The 24,694-nt window shown below is 43.4% G+C and overlaps 1 protein-coding gene across 1 annotated transcript in view; it reads left to right on the top strand.

The window, feature by feature from the left end:
- The window catches only part of LOC129695814 (probable E3 ubiquitin-protein ligase HERC1), a 291,266-nt gene that overhangs the window by 45,960 nt on the left and 220,612 nt on the right, over window positions 1–24,694 (top strand). The window contains 4 exon segments of the mRNA XM_055633161.1: window positions 7,430–7,609; window positions 11,652–11,963; window positions 20,308–20,404; window positions 21,546–21,689. Of these exon segments, the coding sequence (XP_055489136.1) occupies window positions 7,430–7,609; window positions 11,652–11,963; window positions 20,308–20,404; window positions 21,546–21,689 (733 nt within the window).

The following is a 24,694-nucleotide window of genomic DNA, read 5'->3' as shown; positions in this document are numbered from 1 at the left end:
AGGGGAAGCCATTTAAGACTGAGGTGAGAAAAAACCTTTTCACCCAGAGAGTTGTGAATTTGTGGAATTCCCTGCCACAGAGGGCAGTGGAGGCCAAATCACTGGATGGATTTAAGAGAGTTAGATAGAGCTCATGGGGATAGTGGAATCAAGGGATATGGGGAGAAGGCAGGTTCGGGTTATTGATTGGGGACGATCAGCCATGATCACAATGAATGGCTGTGCTGGCTCGAAGGGACGAATGGCCTCCTCCTGCACCCATTTTCTATGTTTCTAAATTGGAGGTGTCATTATTACAGTTGAACAAAGGGGAATATGGAGTCATAAGACTATAAGAATGCAGGGTGACTTGGACAGTTTGGGTGAGTGGGCAGATGCATGGCAGATGCAGTTTAATGTGGATAGATGTGAGGTTATCCACTTAGGTAGCAAAAACAGGAAGGAAGATTATTATCTAAATGGTGTCAAGTTGGGAAAAGGGGAAAGCACAACGAGATCTGGGGGTCCTTGTTCGTCAGTCAATGAAAGTAAGCATGCAGATACAGCAGACAGTGAAGAAAAACGAATGGCATGTTGGCCTTCAGAACAAGAGGAGTTGAGTATAAGAGCAAAGAGGTCCTTCTGCAGTTGTACAGTGCCCTAGTGAGACCACACCTGGAGTATTGTGTGCAGTTTTGGTCAACAAATTTGAGGAAGGACATTCTTGCTATTGAGGGAGTGCAGCGTTGGTTCACAAGGTTAATTCCCGCGATGGCGGGACTGTCATATGCTGCGAAATGGAGTGAATGTACACTCTGGAATTTAGTTGGGTGAGAGGGGATCTTGTTGAAACATAAAAGATTATTAAGGAATTGGACACGTTAGAGGCAGGAAACATGTTCCCGATGTTGGGGGAGTCCAGAACCAGGGACCACATTTTAAGAATAAGGGCTAAGCCATTTACAATGGAGATGAGGAAACACTTTTTCGCACACAGAGTTGTGCCTTTGGAATTCTCTCCCTCAAAGGGCGGTGGAGGCTGGTTCTCTGGATACTTTCAAGAGAGAACTAGCTAGGGCTCTTGAAGATAGCTGAGTCGGGGGATATGGGGAGAAGGCAGGAATGGGGTACTGATTGCGGATGATCAGCCATTATCACATTCAATGGTGGTTCTGGCTTGAAGGGCTGAATGGCCTACTCGTGCACCTATTGTCTTTATCATTTATGATGGACATTTTGAGATGGGACTCTTGCTATGAGGGAATTATTTATTTTTTTTAAACGGCAAATGGCCATCATCTCTACTGAAATATTAGGGAACATCACATCCCTCTGCCAACAAGTTGCGGGAAATAATGAGGAATTGCATGTGGTATGATGCAAATTAAAAAGGTTGATTAAATTGGCTCTCATCTTGAAGGATGAAGGTTGCATTTTTTTAATCCTCTCAATGCCCGTGTTTTTAATTTTCCTCTTTTGCTGAATTTACATCTATTGAAAATAAATTTACTCAGTTATTCTATTTTTCCTTTCCTGATTCCCTGCCTTAATTATCTTTAACATCAATTAATTTCTAAATGTTTAACGTTAGAAAATGTTCATTTAGTACTTAATAAGCATTTATAACAAAAACCTCTTCCGTAAATTCCTGTGCTGTTCACACTTTAATCCCAGGTTTTTTTTCTAAATTTTCTTCTCAAGTTCTCTTTTCTAATTAAACGGTATCAATATAAAATCTATCTAAAAAGTTTAAGGCCACACATTCCCCTATCCACTTGTTGCCAAAGCACCACATGCAACATGCACCATTTGCTGTAGTATACTCTGCAGTGTACTATACACTGCACTTGGAGACCGGTGCTCTGATATGAATTGACACAGTAAAGGGAAGGCACCTCTGCTAAATTTGGTGCCTAATTGTCACACTTGTGGCTTCCCTTAATTGGAAGCATTGGTAATTGAAACCATGCCTGCATTTTTGCATGTGGATTGGAATCCATAACTTCTAGCCTGTTGCATCGTAATGAAACCTGCAGTTTTGGTCTCCTAATTTGAGGAAGGACATACTTGCTATTGAGGGAATGCAGTGTAGTAGGATCACCAGGTTTATTCCCGGGATGGCGGGACTAACATATGAGGAAAGAATGGGTTGATTGAGCTTGTATTCACTGGAATTTAGAAGGATGAGAGGGTATCTTATAGAAACATATAAGGGATTCTTAAGGGATTGGGCAGGCTAGATGCAGGAAAAATGTTCCCCATGTTGGTGGAGTCCAGAACCAGGGGTCACAGTTTACGAATAAGGGGTAGGCCATTTAGAACTGAGATGAGGAATAACTTTTTCACCCAGAAATTTGTGAATCTGTGGAATTCTCTGCCATGGAAGGCGGTGGAGGCCAATTCACTGGATGTTTTCAAGAGAGATGGATTTAGCTCTTCGGCTAACAGAATCAAGGGATATGGGGGGAAAAGCAGGAACGGGGTACTGAATTTGGATGATCAGCCATGATCATATTGAATGGCGGTGCTGGCTCAAAGGGCTGAATGGCCTACTCCTGCACCTATTTTCTATGTTTCTATGAAGCAAAATTGAAATTATCTGAATATTTAATACTTTGTCAGCAGGACAACTAAATTAACTGTATTTGAGTACATTTCAGAGAGCATTCATGCAGGTTAATAAAATTTATTATATGAACAGGTGAATGGGAATGCAGCGTGTCACATTGTTTTATGAGAGGTGACACTGATACATGGCTAAATGACGTAGCATATCTAATCAATATATTATATCAAGATTTATTTATAAAACTGGTTGCTGACAAAATATTGTTGGATGTAATGGACGGAGTAAAATCTGATAGCCTTTCCAGAACATGCTACATTCTCAGAGCGGTAAATTGCCTCTTCCAGATGGCTTACATGCCTGGTTGCTGAATGACATGGAGCTGGAGATGGCCATAATCTTGCAAACTCCTTAAGTGCATAGAAGGCACCAAAAAAATTGATAATGCTAAATGTGACATTTTTATTCCAGAATGAATGTGTTAGGACATTTGTAGGGACGGCAGGCTGCTTCATTGTCATTTGTCAATAAGGTTTTGAAAAAATAATCAAGGAAGAAGATTATAACTGGTTTAAAGAGAAAATAACTGAAGAATGAATTTCATTGTCCTATCAGGGACACATGACAATAAACTCACTTGAACGAATGGAATAGATGTAAACTGCTGGATTTTCTGTCTTTATCACACTGGCTAGTGAAACTTGGATTCATGGAATAGGAGGGTTAATGGCAACTCGGATTAAGAAAATGTCTTAAGGATATGAAACATGAGTCATGGTAAATTGTTATTTGTAGGGATCCAGGGATAGCTAGCTAACTAGATACAGAATTGGCTTCATTGTACTTCCGGTGGCGCTGGTGCCAGCAGCCTCCACCTACAGCCCGGTATCTTTTTGTTTTTTTGTTTATTTTGTTATGTTAAAAGTGTATTTTTTTTTTTTTTTGTGTTTTTATGTGGGGGAAGAGGGCACGGTGTGGGGGATACCGTCCTTCAGCCGCTTCCTGGTGAGGACGCGACTATTATTCGAGTCACGTCCTCCCCCCCCCCCACAGCGGCCTACCTACCTGGATTGGCGCGGCCTTTCTTGCCGGGATCGACCGGAGCTCCAGCAGCGGCGGGACAGCGCTGGAACATCGCGGGGCTGGCGATGCCTTGCCGGGGGTCGCCGTCTGGAGCCCGGAGTGCTGGACCTGCTGCACCAACATCAAGGAGCTGCGGTTTGCAGAGCTCCCAACGCGGGCGGCGCTGATGGACAGCGCGGGGTCCTGTGACTCTGCCCAGCTCGGCCTGTGGACTCAGGAGCGGCAGACTCCGGCAGCGGGAGGCGGCTGATCAGAAGGTCCGGGCCGCTGAGGAGGAGGATGCTCACCGTCGGGGCTCGGCGTCAGCGTTCCACCAGCCCGGCGTGAGGGCCTGAACATCGGGCCACCCGGGGCGGCGACTGCAGGTGCTCGGAAGGCCCCGACTACGGATGGACACGGAGGGGAGGCTGGCTGGACTATGGTGCCGTCCTCACCTGGGTGCCATTTATGTTATGTTGTGTTGTGGACTTTTTGTGTTTGTGCTTTTGTTAAATTTTTAATTCAATTTCAATTTTATTTTTTTAATATGTTTTATTATTTATTTATTATTTATTTTTATTATTTTTCTTGTGATTTTTTTTAACGATACTGCTGTACGGGAAATTCATTTCGTTGTCTCAAAGTGAGGCAACGACAATAAAATTTGAATACAAGAATACAATACAATACATTGCAGGAGGCAGATGATGGTGGTGGAAGGTTATTTTTTAGACTGGAGGCACCTCACCATCAAGGCTGAGCAGGTGAGGAAAGAGCTGAGCAGACTCCGTTCAGGCAAAGCCACAGGTCCCAATGGTGTTAGCCCTAGAATACTCAAGGCATGTGCCAGCCAGTTGTGCAGAGTACTCCAGCATATCTTCAACCTGAACCTGAGCCTGGAGAGGGTTCCTGTGATGTGGACGACATCTGCCTGGTTCCTGTACCAAAGAGGACATGTCCCAGCTCTTCCAATGACTGCAAACCAACTACCTGACTGGACGACGACAGTATGTCAGGCTACAGAACTATGTCTCGGACATGGTAGTGAGCAAAACAGGGGCCCCACAGGGCTCACCCTTCCTGTTCCTACAGGGAGGAGGTCCAGCACTTAGCAGCATGGTGCGCTGACAACAACCTGGCCCTTAACTCCAAGAAGACCAAGGAGCTCATTGTAGACTTCAGGAAGTCCAGAGGCGGCACGCACACCCCCATCCACATTAACGGGACGGAGGTGGAACGTGTTTCTAGCTTCAGGTTCCTGGGAGTCAACATCTCCGATGACCTCTCTTGGACCCATAATACCTCTACTCTGATCAAGAAGGCTCATCAGCGTCTCTTCTTCCTGAGGAGACTGAAGAAGGTCCATCTGTCTCCTCAGATCCTGGTGAACTTCTACCGCTGCACCATCGAGAGCATCCTTACCAACTGCATCACAGTATGGTATGGCAACTGCTCTGTCTCCGACCGGAAGGCATTGCAGAGAGTGGTGAAAATTGCCCAACGCATCACCGGTTCCACGCTCCCCTCCATTGAGTCTGTCCAAAGCAAGCGCTGTCTGCGGAGGGCGCTCAGCATCGCCAAGGACTGCTCTCACCCCAACCATGGACTGTTTACCCTCCTACCATCCGGGAGGCGCTACAGGTCTCTCCGTTGCCGAACCAGCAGGTCGAGGAACAGCTTCTTTCCGGCGGCTGTCACTCTACTAAACAACGTACCTTGGTGACTGCCAATCACCACCCCCCCCCCCACTTATTATTTTTTTTATTCAAATCGTTTGCTATGTCGCTCTTCAAGGGAGATGCTAAATGCATTTCGTTGTCTCTGTACTGTACATTGACAATGACAATTAAAATTGAATCTGAATCTGAATCTGTTCACTATATACACCTCAGACTTCGGATATAACCCGAATTCCCGCCACCTGCAGAAGTTTTCGGATGACTGCAATTGTGGGCTGAATCACCTACAGCTCAACACCGGCAAGACTAAGGAGTTAGTGGTGGACTTTAGGAGGAGAGGAATACCCCTGTCCCCTGTCTCCTTCAGGGGTGTGGATGTGCAGCTTACCAAGGAGCCCAAGTACCTTGGAGTTTACCTGGACAGTAAACTGGACTGGTCTAGGAATACCGAGGCACTGTATAAGAAGGGACAGAGCCGTCTGTACTTTATGAGAAGGCTCAGCTCTCTCAATGTATATGCTCTGTCAGTGGTGGCCAGTGCCATCTTCGCTGTCGTGTGCTGGGGTAGCAGAGTGAAGGCTATGGACTCCAACAGAATTAACAAGCTCACCAGGAAGGCTGGCTCGGTCATGGGGGTGGAGTTGGATTTACTGGAGATGGTCTTGGAGGGGAGGATGTTCCTCAAACTGCGGAACATCTTGGATAATACAGCTCACCCCCTCCATGACACATTGACCAACCTGAGGAGCACCTTCAGCAACTGACTGGTTCCACCAAGAATCAACACAGAATGCCACAGGAGATCCTTTTTCCCTGAGGCTATCAAACTGTACAACTACTCACCTTTCTGTCGTGGATTAAACTGATTCCCCTTCCCCCTTCCCACTCCCCCCCCCACCCCCCCCCCCCCAATCTTTACACATCCCTAATCCTGGACTCGTCACTTTAATTTCATGTTTCATGTATCTCATTGTGTTTTATGACTGTTGGCAGTCTAATTTCCCTCCTGGGATAAATAAAGTCGTATCGTATCGTACCTTATCAAATGCCTCCCCAGAATCCATATAGGCAGTATTCACTGCTCTACATTCATTGATGTCTTTCATCACCACCTCAAAAAACTTGATCAAGTTAGTAAGACATGACCTGCCATGTACAAACCCCAGCTGATTGTCTCTAATTACCCCATAATCTTCCAAGTGGAAGTACATTCTATCTCTCCAATAGCTTCCCTACCACAGACATGAGGCTCGCTGGCCTGTAATTCCCTGGATTCTCTCTACTTCTTAAATAAAGGAACACACTAGTTTCTCTCAGATCCTCCAGGACTTCACCTATGGCTAGAGAAGATGCAGATCTTTGTCAAGGCGCCCACAATCTCCTTTCTTGCCTCTCTCGATAACCATGATAAATCCTACCAGATCCTGTGGATTTATCCACCTTAATGCTCTTGAAGAGAACCAACACCTCTTCCTCCTTAATCTCAATCTGCTCTTGCATATTAGTATTCTCCACACTGATCACACTATCATCTATGACCTTCTTGATGAAAACAGATGCAGCATACTTGTTTAGCACCACACACATGTGACAAAACAGACGTGACAAAATAAAGATGTGTGATGTGCGAAGCGGCAATGTGGTATTAATGGCACAGGTCCAAAAGACACAAAGAGGAACTTAGCAATTCATGTATATCGCCTGGCGCGGCTTTAATGGCCGCGGGACATTCCAGCGCCCGCCGGGGGCTCCAACATTGTGACTTTTGGGCCTGGAGCGGGGCCGTACATTGCCCGGCGCGGCCTAAAATGGTCGTGGGACTTACCATCGCCCGTCTGGGGCTTCAACATCGGGAGAAAAATGGAGAGCAGGGGAGAGAAGAGACTTTGCCTTCCATCACAGTGAGGAGGAGGTTTACTGTGATGGATGTTTGTGTGAATTAAATTGGTTGTGTGTCTAGTATGAATCGTTTTTTGTTTGTATGGCTGTAGAAACAGAGTTTCCTTTGAGCCTTACTGAGGTTCAAATGACAATAAATATTGTATTGTATTGTATACAGATCTCTAAAGAGGCAGGAAACTTTGAGAAAATAGTTGCCAAATATGTGTAATATGATTTTTGTGTTATCTTTTCTTATTTACAGATTTGCAATTTAGCATTAGATTGCCTCTGCAGTACCAGTTCTCATAACTCTCAAAGTCATGACAGTGAAACAAGTGCTGTGTATGTCTGGGGAAGCAACAGCAGCCATCAATTAGCAGAAGGGACCCTGGAGAAAATCTTACAACCCAAATTAGCACATGGATTTGCTAATGCAAAGACAGTAAGTAATTGGGAGAATTGTTGGCTAATTTTTGATATAAATTATAATTTGAAAGCTAAATTTAGATAATCCACACCACCTTTATTTGAAGAAGGGTTTTGACCCGAAATGTTGTCTATTTCCTTCGCTCCATAGATGCTGCCTCACCTGCTGAGTTTCTCCAGCATTTTTGGCTACCACATTTATTTGAGTTGATTTTACTGAACATGAATATTTCATTCGTCGTTATTGTTTTGTTACTGAAATATTTATGTTGCAGCGATGGTATGTACATACTATTCCTTCCCTCTCACTATGTTAATTATCTGCCTTCTGTTTTTGCCTGTATGAATAAACTGCCCTAATTTATGATGATTTTCATGGTTAATATACATAGTGAACTGCATCTGCAATAGGTTACTGTTAGAAAGAATAAACCATGGTGGCTTTTAAATATATATTTTAATATCTACCCTTTTATCTAGTTTTGATGAATACTTTTGTTGACTCCAGATTATAGTTCAATAGATAGCCTTTATTGTCTCAGACTGAAGTCTGAACAAAATTTCAGCAGTCATACGTATAATACAATAAAAACAACAAAAACAACAATAAACACACATTAACATCCACTATAGTGAGTCCACCCAACATCTCCTCACTGTGATGGAGGCAAAAGTCTTAGGTCTGCAGTCTCTTCCCTCCTCTTCTCCCTCTGCGCTGAGGCGATACCCCCCCAATAACCTTTGTATTTAATGCATTAACACATATTCAATGTTAAAAGCTACCAATAATTTTGAAAAAGAAATCTCTTGTGCTGGAGTAACAGCAGGTCAGGCAGCATCTCTGGAGAACATCTCCGGACAGGTGATGTTTCAAGTTGGGACCCTTCTTCGGTCTGATTGTGATGGGGGGGAGAAAGCTGGAAGAGAGGTGGGGGCAACACAAAGTTTTGCAAGTGGGTACAGGTGAAAGGGGAGGGGGGGGGGGGGGGTGTTAATTGGCAGCTGGTTTGGCATAGGCTAGAACTGAAAACACAAAATTGTGTGAAATAAGGATAGAAGAGGCGCAAATTTGGCTTGTATCACACTTTTTGTCTTTTCATCTCTGGCCCTTGCCCAACCATTTGCCAATCAAAAACTCCTATCACTAAACCAGAGATGCAGTTTGACCCACTGGGTTACTTCAACACCGTGTCTTTTTTTGTAAACCAATATCTGCATTTCCTTATGTCGTTACCTGTAACATTCAGTTTTTTTCAATTATTTATTTTCATTCAATTTCTTCACTGCATTTCAACTTGAATTTTAGTGGAATTGTGCTTTTTGAGCATTTGCTTTGATGGTTCAAGGCTGTAGCTTTACAGCCAAGGCTGCTAATATCAAACAGGAAGAGCATGGATCGATCCCCTTTGTACTTCTATTCCATTCACACTTTTTAAGGAGTGAGTGAAGAGTCAACGCATTTTCCAACTGCAAATTTTCTACTGTATTACTTTTCATTCCTCTTATGTAATAGCACACACCTGCCTCCATTATCTTAATCAACCAGTCCCACTGCTGTGGAAATTATTTGCAAACTCAAATCATTAAGATAAATTATGATTAATAGCTGTCCTAGAACAGGTCTTATCAAACACCACTTTTTATTTTCTTGCAGTTTGAATAATTATTCTTTTACTTCCTAATGTTTGCTTTTACTTTAAGGCAACGGGAAATCCATTCAGAAGTATGTCCCTCCCCGATCTGTCCCTTCATCGCGGTCATGAGCCTACCATGTGTTCCAAATTGAATAAAATTAATTTCAGCTTCATTAACCATGAACTAAAAATGTCCAAGAAGAAGAGAATTTTCTTTGACAGTTGTTTTCTCTCCCTCACTTACCTCGTAGGATGAAAGATGGTTTAATTAAATGAGTTGTGACGGAAGCACGGAGGAAACAATTTATTTAATATCTGCTACAATGCATAAAACTCGGCTGCAGGTACAGCTGAGAGAAAATTGTTTGGCACATGGAAAAATGACTGATAGATTTTATTGGTTGCTAGACCAAGTGGGCCTGTCACACGGGAGGGTTGGTCCCCGAATGCAATATTCCAACACTCACCCATAGCCCCCAACTGCGCAGGCATGGCTGACGGGTTCCCGTTGTGATGCCAGAGATCCCCGTTGTGACGCTAATCACGGCAACGCACCCCAACTCCTACCCCTATCCTCCTACATTCCCCCTCATCCTCCAGCATTCCCTCCCCCTCCTTTTCGCCCTCCATTCCCCTCTCCTCCCCTCCCCCACTCCCTCACCTCTCCCTACATCTCCTTTTCCCTACCCTCAATCACTCCCTCCCTCCCTCCATAACCCCTCTCCCTTCCCTACCACTGTGAGGTGGAAGCTGCTATGTTTTTTAAATGTAAATGAGATCCCATTGTGATGTAATTGTGGTTGAACACTGCTCTCCGCTGCTAACGGCCAGTGCAGATGGAAGAGTTTTTTGTCAAAGTGGTTTTTGTAAAGTTTAAAATGTGAATAACTTGTAAAATATCCCATCAATCTGAACAAAATGTGATACAGCACACCACAGGACAATGGTGAGTAAGGTGGGCCATTGTTGGCATTGTAAATTGTAGCGCTATCGTGTACCGTTTTGGCGTAATTTCAGGATCAGACTCACAGACTGATACATCAAGAAGCACAACTCTATAAATACAGTGCAGGTCAGAAAGTATTCAGATCCCTTCACTTTTTCCATGTTTTGTTACGTTACAGCCTTTTTCTAAAATGGATTAAATTTTTTTTTTAATCGTCAAGCTACACACAAAACCCCATAATAAAAAAAGTGAAAACAGGTGTTTTGAAATTTTTACAAAGTAATTTACAAAGAAATTACTGAAATATCACATTTACATAAGTATTCAGACCTTTACTCAGTAGTTTGTTGAGGCACCTTTGGCAACAATTACAGCCTCAAGTCTTCTTGGGTATGACGCTACAAGCTTGGCACACCTGTATTTGGGTAATTTCTCCTATTCTTCTCTGCGGATCCTCTCAAGCTCTGTCAGGTTGGATGGGGGGGGCGTTATTTTTAGGTCTCTCCAGAGATGTTCGATCAGGTTCAAGTCCGGGGTCTGGCTGGGCCACTCAAGGACATTGACAGACTTGTCATGAAGTCACTCCTGCGTTGTCTTGTCTGTGTGCCTAAGGTCATTGTCCTGTTGGAAGGTGAACCTCCACCCCAGTCTGAGGTCCAGAACGCTCTGGAGCAGGTTTTCATCAAGTATCTCTCTGTACTTTGCTCCGTTCATATTTCCCTCGATCATAACTAGTCTCCCAGTTTCTGCCGCTGAAAAACATCCCCACAGCACGATGCTGCCACCACCATGCTTCACCTTAGATAAGGTATTGGCCAGGTGATGAGCGGTGCCTGCTATCCTCCAGAAGTCACGCTTGGAATTTAGGCCAAAGAGCTCAATATTGGCTACATCAGACCAGAGAATCTTGTTTCCCATGCCTTTTGGCAAACTCCAAGCGGGCTGTCATGTGCCTTTTACTGAGGAGTGGCTTCCATCTGGCCACTCTACCATAAAGGCCTGATTGGTGGAGTGCTGCAGATATAGTTGTCCTTCTGGAAGGTTCTCCCGTCTCCACAGAGGAACTCTGGAGCTCTGTCAGAGTGACCATCGGGTTCTTGGTCACCTCCCTGACCAAGGCCCTTTTTCCCCTGATTGCTCAGTTTGGCCGGGCGGTCAGCTCTTTGAAGAGTCCTGGTGGTTCCAAGGTTCTTGCAATTAAGAATGACGGAGGCCTCTGGGCTCTTTGGAACCTGCAATGCTGCAGAAATTGTTATGGGTATTGTATATAGATGGATGATTTTAAAAAAATGATTTGAATCCATTTTAAAATAAGGCTGTGATGTAACAAAATGTGGAAAAGTGAAGAGATCTGAATACTTTCTGAATGCACTGTAAGTAGGAACTCAATGTATTTTTTAGGAAAAATAACGTACATCTACTCCATACAAAGCATTTAGTTAACGTGTAAATTTTAGAAAACTGCTTTTTTCTTCCAGATTGAGGCTGGCCAGTATTGCACATTTGCAGTTTCAGAAGATGGCTCCGTAAAAGCTTGTGGGAAAGGTAGTTATGGCCGACTTGGACTGGGTGACTCCAACAATCAGTCAGCGGCCAAAAAGCTCACATTTGAACCTCCTCGAAATATCCGTAAAATATCATCCTCAAAAGGTTCAGATGGACATACGCTAGCTGTAACTACGGAAGGAGAGATGTTCAGTTGGGGAGATGGTGATTATGGAAAACTTGGACATGGAAATAGTGCGACCCAGAAATATCCCAAATTGATTCAAGGCCCTTTACTTGGAAAGGTTGGTACCAATTGAAATAAATATATATTTGAATTTTACAATTTTTTTCATTTTTTGTTAGAAATATGATGTGTTTTCATCTAACAAATGACTGTTCACTTTACATGCAGGTAAACATTTACATCTGCAGAGAAGGTTTAAATCATCTCCTCAAGTGTGAGTTGTTGCACTTTGGGAGGTTGTATGTCAGAGAAAGTATACCATCAAGATCCTTAACTGCCTTGATGTATATAGGGATCTTGGGGTCCAAGTTCATTCCTCACTGGAAGTGGCAACGCAAGTAGATAGGGTGGTAAAGAAGGCATATGGTATACTTACCATCATCAGTTGGGGCATTAGAGTCTGGAAGTCATGTTGCAGATTTATAAAATCTTGGTTAGGCCATATTTGGAGTCTTCTGTGCAGTGCTGGTCGCCCTATTGCAGGATAGATGTAGAGGGTTTGGAGAGGGTGTAGAACGGGTTTACAGAATTATGCCTTGAATGGAAGAGTATAAGCTATAAGGAGAGGTTGGACAAACTTGGATTGTTTTCTCTGGAATGTCAGAAGTTGAAGGTTGATAGAAGTATAGAAAATTATGAGAGGCATAGATAGGGTAGATAGTTGGAATCTTTTTTTCTAATGGTGGAAAAGTCAGACTGGAAGGCCAGAGCGGGACAACAGTGTATAAGCGATGTACGGGGTAAGTATTTTACACAGAGTATAACTTGTACATTATCTTCTTGAAATTATTGAACTGAAACAGGTATTGAATCAGGAAGCCTATGTGATCAGAGTTGTCCACGGTTATGGGGAAAAGGCAGGAAGATGGGGTTAGGAGGGGGAGAGATAGATCAGCCATGATTGAATGGCGGAGCAAAATTGATGGGTCGAATGGCCTAATTCTACTCCTATCATTTATGACCTTATCACAAGGATGTAAGCTGATCCTCGAACTTCGGCACAATGGAAAAGTATAATTCAAGAATTTTAAAATTACAAATGATCTGAACCCCGCCATTTTACTTAGCAACTGTATGGAAGAGTGCTTGAATGGTTGATGTTTGGTAGTCTGACTACAGAGGAATCAATAGAGAAAAACAACATATTGTTTAATACATTTAAAATAATATAATTAAATGGCTATTTGAACTTTTAAGTAATACAGGTGCACAACCTTTTATCCGGAAACCGAAAAACTCCGAAAACCGGCCATTTTTTCCCAGGTCTGCACACCAAAGCTCGCGTTTGGCGCCAAACTTGACCCGAAACGACCCACGGTCAACCCAGGTCTGTACTACTGTAGCGGCTCCCCCCCCCCCGGAGACCGGGAGACACTTAAACATCTGTAAATCATTGCTTAAATGTTAGTCAGTTAGTTTGGAGGGCTTTTATGTGAATGGGGGGGGGGGGGGGGGGGTAAACTTTAATTCTTAGTAAACTTTAATTTAGTCCCCTACCTGGTCGGAGAGGGCGGGGAGCGGTCAATGCCTTACCGGGTCGCCGTGCAGTAAGCTCCGCAGCGCTGTGGCCGCCAACTCCCAGCTGGGGCTGCGGGCATCCGGCCGCGGGCGGCGCCGGTTATAACTCCGACCCTGGCAACTCTACCCCTGGCTGCGGGGCGCTCCAAATCCACCGCCGCCCGCGGCCGGACGCCCGCAGCCCCAGCTCCAATGTTGGGAGTCGGCAGCATCGCAGCACTGGAATACCAGCGGGGAGCGGGCAATGCCTTACCGGGTCGCCGTGCGGTAAGCTCCGGAGCGCTGTGACCGCCGACTCCCAACATTCGCGGAGCTGGGGCTGCGGGCGTCCGGCCGCGGGCGGCGCTGGATTTGGAGCGCCTCGCAGCCAGGGGTAGAGTTGCCGGGGTCGGAGCTCCAACCGGCGCCGCCCGCGGCCGGACGGAGCCCCCAGCTCCGCGATGTTGGGAGTCGCCGACCAGGTAGGGGACTAAGAATTAAAGTTTCCCCCTTCACACCCCACCACCACCACCACCACATAAAATCCCATCCAAACTAACTGACTAACATTTATGCAATGATTTACAATGATTCCCCGGTCTCCGGGGAGGAGGCAGCCACTCCAGACTTTTCAAGCCGCCCGCGCTACCTACCTAATCTACGCTAAAAATCTTCCATTCGGAAATCCGAAAATGTCCGAAATCCGACAAGTGGCTGGTCCCAAGGCTTTCGGATAAAAGGTTATGCACCTGTATTTGTCCCCCTGCCTAGTCTTCTAATGTTGATTAAAACACTTTTACAACAAGGCTGGCAGTCATTGTCACTTTATAGAAAGAGTATTGCAGGATGGAAACAGGCCCTTCGGCCAAACTCATCCATACCGATGCCCTATTCTAAGCTAGTCCCATATGTCGCCGCAATTGGCCCATATCCCTCTGCACCTTTTTTTAACTACGTACCTGCCCAAATGTCTTTTAAATATTGTTATTGCACCCTCGTCAACTATTTCCTCGAGGTGAACTCGTTCCATATCGTCACCACCATCAGTGTGAAAAAGATGGCTGAGGTTCTGAGGAAGTACTGACACTTTTGAGAAATATAAAAGTGGATCAGTCTCCAGGTCCGGACAGGTTATTCCCTAGGACATTGAGGGAAGTTAGTGTAGAAATAGCAGGGGCTATGGCAGAAATATTTCAAATGTCATTAGAAACGGGAATAGTGCCGGAGGATTGGCGTACTGCGCATGTTGTTCCATTGTTTAAAAAGGGGTCTAAGAGTAAACTTAGCAATTATAGACCTGTTAGTTTGACGTCAGTGGTGGGCAAATTAATGGAAAGAATACTTTGAGATAATATATATAAGCATCTGGATAAACAGGGTCTGATTAGGAACAGTCAACATGGATTTGTGCCTGGAAGGTCATGTTTGACTAATCTTCTTGAATTTTTTGAAGATGTTACTCGGGAAATTGATGAGGGTAAAGCAGTGGATGTTGTATATATGGACTTCACTAAGGCCTTTGACAAGGTTCATCATGGAAGGTTGGTTAAGAAGGTTCAATGGTTGGGTATTAATGGTGGAGTAGCAGGATGGATTCAACAGTGGCTGAATGGGAGATACCAAGAGTAATGGTGGATGGTTGTTTGTCAGGTTGGAAGCCAGTGACTAGTGGGGTGCCACAGGGATCTGTGTTGGGTCCACTGTTGTTTGTCATGTACATCAATGATCTGGATGATGGTGTGGTAAATTGGATTAGTAAGTATGCAGATGATACTAAGATAGGTGGGGTTGTGGGTAATGAAGTAGAGTTTCTGATAAGTGTGAGGTGCTACATCTTGGCAGGACAAATCAAAATAGGACGTACATGGTAAATGGTAGGGAATTGAAGAATGTAGGTGAACAGAGGGATCTGGGAATAACTGTGCACAGTTCCCTGAAAGTGGAATCTCATGTAGATAGGGTGGTAAAGAAAGCTTTTGGTGTCCTGGCCTTTATAAATCAGAGCATTGAGTATAGAAGTTGGGATGTAATGTTAAAATTATACAAGGCATTGGTGAGGCCAATTCTGGAGTATGGTGTACAATTTTGGTCGCCTAATTTTAGGAAGGATGTCAACAAAATAGAGAGAGTACAGAGGAGATTTACTAGAATGTTGCCTGGGTTTCAGCAACTAAGTTACAGAGAAAGGTTGAACAAGTTAGGGCTTTATTCTTTGGAGCGCAGAAGGTTAAGGGGGGACTTGATAGAGGTTTTTAAAATGATGAGAGGGATAGACAGAGTTGACGTGGAAAAGCTTTTCCCACTGAGAGTAGGGAAGATTCAAACAAGGGGACATGACTTGAGAATGAAGGGACTGAAGTTTAGGGGTAACATGAGGGGGAACTTCTTTACTCAGAGAGTGGTAGCTGTGTGGAATGAGCTTCCAGTGAAGGTGGTGGAGGCAGGTTCGTTTTTATCATTTAAAAATAAATTGGATAGTTATATGGACGGGAAGGGAATGGAGGGTTATGGTCTGAGCGCAGGTGTATGGGACTAGGGGAGATTATGTGTTCGGCACGGACTAGAAGGGTCGAGATGGCCTGTTTCCGTGCTGTAATTGTTATATGGTTGTATGGTTCATATTAAATCTTTCCATTCGCATCTCAAATCAATGCCCCAGCAAATGACTGTGGATTCACCCTATCTATTCCCCTCATGATTTTCTATAGAAGATTACCCCTCACCCTTCTACATTCTAAGGAATAAAGTTCTAGCCTGCCAAACATCTCGCTCTAGCTCGGTCCCTTGACTCCCGGCACCATCCTGGTAAATCTTTTCTGCAGTCTTTCTGACCTAATGGCATCTTTCCAACGGCTGGGTGACCCAACACTTCAAGTTCAGCTTCCCCCACGTCTTGTACAACTGTAATATGTCGTCCCAAATTCTGTACTCGGTTGCCAGGCCAGCGTCCAAAAGCCGCCTTAAGCATCATATCCACATGCAAGCTAGGCAAAAATGCTGGAGAAACTCAGCGGGTGAGGCAGCATCTATGGAGCGAAAGAATAGGTGACGTTTTGGGTTGAAGACTCTTTCTTTTCAGACAATGATGTGGGGTGTTTTTTTATGATACTGCCTGTAAGGGAAATTCATTGCGTTGTCTCAAATTGAGACAATGACAATAAATTTGAATACAATACAATACAATACAATACAATACAGAATAGGTGATGTTTTTGGTTGAGACTCTTCTTTTCAGACTGATGTGGGGGTGTGAGGGGACGGGAAGAAGAAAGGAAGAGGCGGAGACAGTAGGCTGTGGGAGTACTGGGAAGAGGAGGGGAAGGAGGGAGAAACGTCACCTATTCCTTTGCCCCATAGATACTGCCTCACCCGCTGAGTTTCCCCAGCATTTTTGTCTACCTTTGATTTTTCCAGCATCTGCAGTTCCTTCTTAAACATCTACGTGCAACATCAGTAAAAGTATCAGCATCTGTTGCAGATTTATAAAATCTTGGTTAGGCCACATTTGGAGTCTTGTGTGCAGTGCTGGTCGCCCTATTGCAGGATAGATGTAGAGGGTTTGGAGATTATCTGTCTAATATAATAGTGTCTAAGCGTCACGACCCACGTGTGTTATTCAAAACCATTGATTCTGTTTTAAATGCCCCACAGCCTGTCTGCCTGGAAGCATCGTCCGAATTGTGCAATGACTTCCTGCACTTCTTTATCAATAAGGTTGTTTCTATAAGGGCTCTCATCTCAGCTCCTGCCTCTGACCCCTCTGTTCCAGCCCCATGCCTGGCGGCATTCGATAAGTTTGTGCCTCTGACATTGTCGGGTCTAGAGGATGTGGTTAGCCATATCAAGCCGTCGGGTTCCCCTTGTGATGCTGTCCCTCCTCTTCTTTTTAAAGAGGTTTTCCCGAGTATAGGGCAGTCGGTTCTCGCCATCATAAACAGTAGCTTGTGTTCTGGGGTTGTCCCCGAAAATTTTAAACATGCAGTAGTGCAACCACTACTTAAGAAACCTGGCCTGGATCAAACTGTTCTGGCCAATGTTAGGCCGATCTCCAAGCTGCCATTTATCTCTAAAATCATGGAGAAAGTAGTTTATGCTCAGCTGAAACTCTTCCTGGACGAGCACAATATTAGGGAAGTTTTCCAGTCTGGATTCAAAGCTATGCATAGCACAGAGTCAGCTCTGCTAAGGGTTTTTAACGACATCCTCCTGGCAAACGACTCCGGTAATTATGTGGTTCTTGTCTTGCTGGACCTATCTGCCGCCTTCAATACAGTGGACCATGGAATTTTAATTTCCTGATTACAGCACCAAGTGGGCATCTGTGGCAGTGCCCTGGGATGGTTCAGGTCCTATCTGGCAGACAGAACCATGTGTGTAAGCCTTGCTGGCTTTGAATCCTCCTCCGCTCCCTTGGCATATGGGGTTCCACAGGGCTCAATTTTAGGGCCCCTGCTCTTCTCTCTATACCTACTTCCGCTGGGCTCAATTTTAAGAAGGCATAGCATCTCCTTTCACTTTTACGCAGATGATAGCCAGTTATATATGCCACTCAGGAAGGAAGACGACTATTCTCTAAAATCACTTCTGTCTTGTCTTGAGGACATTAAGTCCTGGATGGCCTTAAACTTTCTGGGACTTAATGAAAAAAAGACAGGTGATTTTGTTTGGCCCCAATGGCTGCCGTGAACCTCCCTTTGTTGACTTGGGTCCACTGGCATTGTCCATAAAGCCAACTGTTTTAAACCTGGGTTTTAGGATGGACGGTGATTTTAAAGTAGATAAACAAATAGGCGCGGTGGTTAAGTCCAGCTTCTTTCACCTAAGGAAGCTGGCAAAGGTGAAGCCCATTCTCGAGCGGCAGCATTTTGAAACAGTAATCCATGCCTTTATTACATCTAGGCTGGATTACTGTAACGCACTCTACTCTGGAGTCGCACGAGCTTCATTGGCTCGTCTCCAGCTGGTTCAAAATGCTGCCGCTCGCCTCTTAACCGGAACTCGAAAGAGGGAGCACATTACGCCAATTTTGGCCTCCCTTCACTGGCTCCCAGTGCACTTTCGATTTCATTTTAAAATTCTTTTATTTGTTTTTAAATCGTTGAATGGGCTTGCCCCGCCTTACCTCACTGAGCTGCTCCACCCATACCGGTGCCTCAGGTCAGCTGATCAGCTGCTCCTTGAGGTACCAAGGTCTAAGCGGAAGCTCAGAGGGGATAGAGCCTTTTCTGTTGCTGCTCCGGCACTCTGGAACACCTTGCCGTTGCACATCAGACAGGCCCCCTCACTGTCCATCTTCAAATCCACCCTAAAAACTCATTTTTATTCTCTGGCTTTCGACACTGGCTGAGACATTGCTCCTGTTTTTAGTGCTTTTAATGTCTTTTAATTTTTACTGTTTTATAGTCCTTTGTTTTACGGTTTTTAATGGTTTGTAATAACTTCTTGTCCATGAGTTCTCATGTACAGCACTTTGTGGCAACTGCAGTTGTTTAAAGTGCTTTATAAATAAAGTTATTATTATTATTATCATTTATAAATAAAGTTATTATCTTTGGAGAGATAGAAACGTGAGAATTGATGAAAACTCATTGATTTGAAGTGTTGGCTCTACTTCTCTCTCCACAGATGCTATTAGACCTGCTGAGTTTTTTCAGCATTTTCTATTCTCTTTTCACAAACTTTGCTGTTCTCCATCCCTGCTAATGACAGCTCTGCAGTTCAAGCAGACTGCTTCCAATCTTTTGTGTCATACCTGACCATGGATTGACCATCGCCATGCTCCCACTAAAACTTCCTGTTTCTACACCCACAGTATCACCGTATTGCAGTGCATGCTTCAACTCATCTGTTGGTGGATCTGTTATCCTTGTTCTATGTATACTTGGTACAGGACAAAGATCAAATATCATTTACCCATCTCCTCTGTTCCCTTGGATATACATAGACTTCTGTGTGTGGCAAACCTTCCGCATTAAAATTCTTGTTATTAATTTCCTCAATGCCCCCTCCACTTTCTATGTATGTGAAAGTTCAGCCCTTTGAATCTCAAAGATATCTTTGATTCTCTAATTTTGACAATCAATCAATCAATCAATCAACCTTTATTGTCATCTTGCAAGCAACAGTTGTACTGTGCAAAATGAAAAGACGTTTCCCAGGGAATACCGGAGCATCGCACATGAAATTAAAAACATTTCACACGTAATAACACTAAAAACAATCCAGTCCCTGATGGAACAGTATAAATAGTTTTGACTCTCTATGTACGTTGTTCCCTTCACATTATGAGCCTGTAGGAGTAATGTGTTCCTCCAATTCTGACTTCTTTAGCATTCCAAAGATTAATTATTCTTTCTTTAATAGTCATGGTTCTAGCTGCCATGGTTCTCAGCTCTGGAATTTCACTCTAAACTCTCGCTTCCTTTAAGATCTTCCTTAAAAATGTTAAATTTCATGTAACCAACTCTTATTTATTATGTCATTTAAAATTCAATAATATTGGCATTTCACAATAGCGGTTCTGTAATACAATATATGTAATTCTGTAATACAATACAACATAAAGATTCAGAATTGAAACAGTGTAGAGATAATATAATGGAAGTGTGATTCCTGTGATAGTTGTTAACATTGAATTCAATAAGCAAAGCTGTTAGAAAAATAAAAGATGTTTCAGTAAATTGGTCATATGATATTTGATTGTTTTTCTGATAATTATGATATCTTAAATGTAAAAATGCAAGCCTTTGATTTATGCAGCTATTTTCATGACATCAAGGACAAATGAACTATTTCTAAAGTGTAGTCACTGATTATGTTGATGTCATAGTATGTAATGTTGAAATTGTTTGCAATATGAATATTAAAGATTGATAGTAACTAATATATATAGTTTTCTTTTTTAGATTGTGATCTGTGTGTCAGCAGGATATAGGCACAGTGCATCAGTGACATCCGATGGAGAACTTTATACCTGGGGAGAAGGAGACTTTGGTAGACTTGGTCAGTACCTACTAAACCAGATTATTATCTTAGTTTACTGCTCTGCAATGTAATGGGAAGCCACCTAATTCAAAGTTGAAATTTCCAGTTAAAAACTGTATAGAAATAACGTTTAAGTAAATATTTTGTTCATCAGCCTAAGCTAGTATCATTTGCCAGGTTGTGGCTGATATCCCTCTCAATCCATGCACCCAGCCAAATCCATGCACCCAGCCAAATCCATGCACCCAGCCAAGTGACTTTTAAATGCTGTTATAGTACCTGCTTCCACTCCTCCAATGGTAGTTGGTTTTATCTACCCACCACCTTCCGAGTGAAAAGATTGCCTCTCAGGTGGTTCCTATTAAATCTTCTCTCATTTTAAACCTAGTGAAATTAAACGTTACATTTTTCTTATCATTTTAAAATGTAGCCAATCCGTGAAATTAATGTACAGCTTTCAATGATTTTCATTGACACTTGGACAGATAGAAACATAGAAAATAGGCGCAGGAGTAGGCCATTCGGCCCTTCGAGCCTGCACCGCCATTCAATATGATCATGGCTGATCATCCAACTCATATCCTGTACCTGCCTTCTCTCCATACCCCTGATCCCTTTAGCCACAAGGGCCACATCTAACTCCCTCTTAAATATAGCCAATGAAGGTTATGGGCCAATTGCAGGCAAATGGGATGAGACTAGTATGCCAATTTGGTCATTGTGGACAAGGTGGGCCAAACGGCCTGTTCCTGCATGGTTATGGCCCGATGATTCTTTGACTGACCTGAGCAAAAGCACCCTGTTGAACTCATGTTAGTTTTAAAATCCTCATTTGGAGTCATAATTCAATGCATAAGGATAATTCATTAAAAAATATTCTGGTTCATTCATATTCAGTAATATTGTGACTGATTTTTCTATGTCCTTACTTCACATTGAAGATTTAACACCATGCTCTTGTCCATTGGTCAATGAGTGGCATTTTTATTGTTTTAAAATTAAGTGTAGAACTCCAAACATTGAAATTTTGTAATTTATGCAGATAATATTTTGAAATGTTAGTTGTTTGCTGTTGCAGTTTTCATTTCAAGGTGGCTGAACATGTCTGAGGTTATGTATCCTTCTGATATTTAACTTACCTGTTTCTTTCAAATTCTAGGACATAGTGACAGCCGTAGTCGTAATCTACCATCTCTTGTTAAAGATATAAGCAGTGTTGGCCAAGTAGCTTGTGGCAGCTCCCACACTCTTGCTGTATCTCAGGATGGACGAACGGTTTGGTCATTTGGAGGGGGCGACAATGGTAAGCTTTCACCATCTTTATTTAGCCAACAATAACCATTGTCAATTGTTATAGTCAACAAATTACCTGGGATTGCCCAGCCCTTCTGATGCCCCAAAGGTGTCTTTAACAATGCAACCTTATTTCTCGCCTACATTCTGCCCTTCAGCAATATAATCCCAAAACCCCTCATGTGTTAGTTTCTATGTTTTTCTTAACCACACCCAGCTCACAACTACTTTGAACAGTTCCTCCACTGTCTCTAAATTGTCGGGTATTTTGTGTGTTGTTTTGCAATGCCTGTGCAAATAATTCCTCAAACTAATATCAGAAAGACCAAAGCTTTTGTATGATCTGTCACAAATTCTGTTTTAATTTCCATTGATTCCGTCAATACATTGACATCATCACTAGCACCTCTCTTCTTCTTGCGTATGGCGTGCACTGTCGAAAGTTGTAAGACAACTTGTTCTGTTTGATCTTCTGTTTGTGCACGGCAGGTTGATTGCATTCGTCAAAACAGGGTGGGCCACGTGAAGGTTGCAGCATCTCTCTGAAACCCAACTATGCTCCTCGTGCCCTAAAGATTGTTCCAATTAACTGTTTTCACTTCAGTAATGTCCTTGACTCCACACTTGCCTCAGTCCATTTAATTATTGCTCTACAAATTGACAATTCTAACAGTATTATTCTATCCACCAAAAAACTGAGGTCCTTAACGCTCTGAAGTTTGCATCCTAAAATATGCGGTCAGCCATCACATTACCTCACATGCATTACCTCATATTAGGTGAATTAAACTTATCACCTTTGTTTTCTATCCTATCAGAGGTGATGCCTTTTAGGTCAGAATTGTTAACCCCTAATATTGATTCTGTGTCCCCTGGTTCTAGACATTTGAGGCCTCAGGCAATATAATTCTTGCACCTAATCGATCAAGCCTAATGCCAGACTTCCGGTTGTCTGCCCTCCAAAGCCTCCAACTTTATCGTTCCCCAGCCTCGCATGGCCCGATTTTATCTTCTCCCCAAAATCCACAAACAGAACTGCCCTGGCATTCCCATTGTTTCTGCTTGTTCCCACTAATTCCCACTGAATTAATTTCCACATACCTTGGCTTCATCCTATCCCCCCCTCCCCCCCCCCGGGTCCAATCCCTCCCTACCTATGTCCAAGACACCTCACGCTCTTCGTCTCTTCAATGACTTCCGCTTTCCAGGCCCCCACTTCCTCATCTTTACTATGGACGCTCAGTCACTCTACACCTCCATCCCCCACCAGGAAGTGTTTAAAGGTTTCTTCCTCGACCGCTGAAACAGCTAATTTCCGTCTACTAACACTCTCTTCTGCCTACCCGTAACAACTTCTCCTTCGACTCCTCTCACTTCCTCCAAATTCAAGGTGTAGCTACGGGCACTCGCATGGGTCCCAGTAATGCCTGCCTCTTTGTAGGATGTGTCGAACAATCACTGTTCCAGGCGTACACTGACCCTATCCCCGAACTCTACCTCTGCTTCGGTGCTACCTCCTGCACCCATGCAGAACTCACTAACTTCATTAACTTTACTACTAATTTCCATCCTACACTCAATTTCACTTGGACCATCTCTGACATCTCCCTATTGTTTATTGATCTCACTGTCTCCATCACAGGTGACAAATGATCAACTGACATATATTAAAAACCCACTGACTCCCATAGTTGTCTAGACTACACTTCTTCCCACCCCTACTCCCAATTCCTCCGTCTACGCTGCATCTGCACCCAAGATGAGGTGTTCCATCCCATGTCATCGGAGATGTCCTCATTCTTTAGGGAACGGTAGTTCTCATCTTCCTATATAGATGAGGCCCTCACTAGGGTCTCATCGATATCCCGTAACTCCATTCTTGCTCCCCCTCCCCCCATTTGTAACAGGGACAGTCCCCCTTGTCCTCGCATTTCACCCCATCCTCATATTTCGCTTGGGCAGTTTACGCACCAGCGGTATGAATATTGACCTCCAACTTCAAGTAGCCCTTGCATTCTCTCTCTCTCCACCCCCTCCCCCTTCCCAGTTCTCTGACTAGTCTTACTGTCTCCAACTACATTTTACCTCTGCTTTGTTGTCACCATCTCCCAACTAACAATGATCGATTCTACATTTTCCTTGATCTCCATTCCCTTTGTCCTGTTTTCACACCTTACACTTCCTTTGTCTATACACTTCCTTATCTATGTACCGCCCACTCCCCTGACATCAGTCTGAAGAAGGGTCTCTACCCGAAACGTCACCCATTCCTTCTCTCCAGAGATGCTGTCTGTCCCGCTGAGTTATTCCAGCATTTTGTGCCTAAGCCTAATGCCAGTTTGGTCCTTGGCATTATTGCTATTAAATGACTATCTATGGTAATGCTGGCTCATTTACTCACAGTAAATTACATTGAGATTTTTTACACTCAAGAACATCTTCCATAAGGGCTGAGGTAGTCTTTTGTTTTCAGTCAATGTATCATCTTAGCACCCCTATGTCAATGTATCATAACAGCCATCAGGTTATGTGTTCATATTACAGTCTATATTGATTAATGTATGAGTAAATGTAATCCTTGTAATAATTGTACCGGTGTTTACAACACATCTTAGTCTCAACAGACGGTCATGATAAAACAATCCAATGGATTATCATAACCTTCACTATTTATAATAATCCAGCTAACAAATTAAAAGAAATATGGCTAAGTACATATGATTTAAAAAAAATATTTTCACAGGATACACAGAAGATATATTACATTTAATATTTAAATGTTCCTTTCTTTTCACATCCATACCTTGAACAATTACGTAATGGCTCTCGGCTGTACCTCAGGTTCTTGCATTCACCTCTTGTGCAAGGTTTCACTTCGCTCTCAGGTGAACATAGAAGATTCCATAGCACTAATCCGAAAAGCAATTGCATGGTCCTAGATGTCCTAGAACTGTACAGCGTGGGAACAGCCCCTTCGGCTCATAATCTATGTGCCAGATACAATGCCAAATTAAA

The sequence above is a fragment of the Leucoraja erinacea genome, chromosome 1, assembly GCF_028641065.1.
Source record: "Leucoraja erinacea ecotype New England chromosome 1, Leri_hhj_1, whole genome shotgun sequence".
Classification (NCBI taxonomy): domain Eukaryota; kingdom Metazoa; phylum Chordata; class Chondrichthyes; order Rajiformes; family Rajidae; genus Leucoraja; species Leucoraja erinaceus.
Note: the sequence above shows the minus strand (reverse complement) of the source record. Positions and strands in the feature narration are given on the sequence as shown.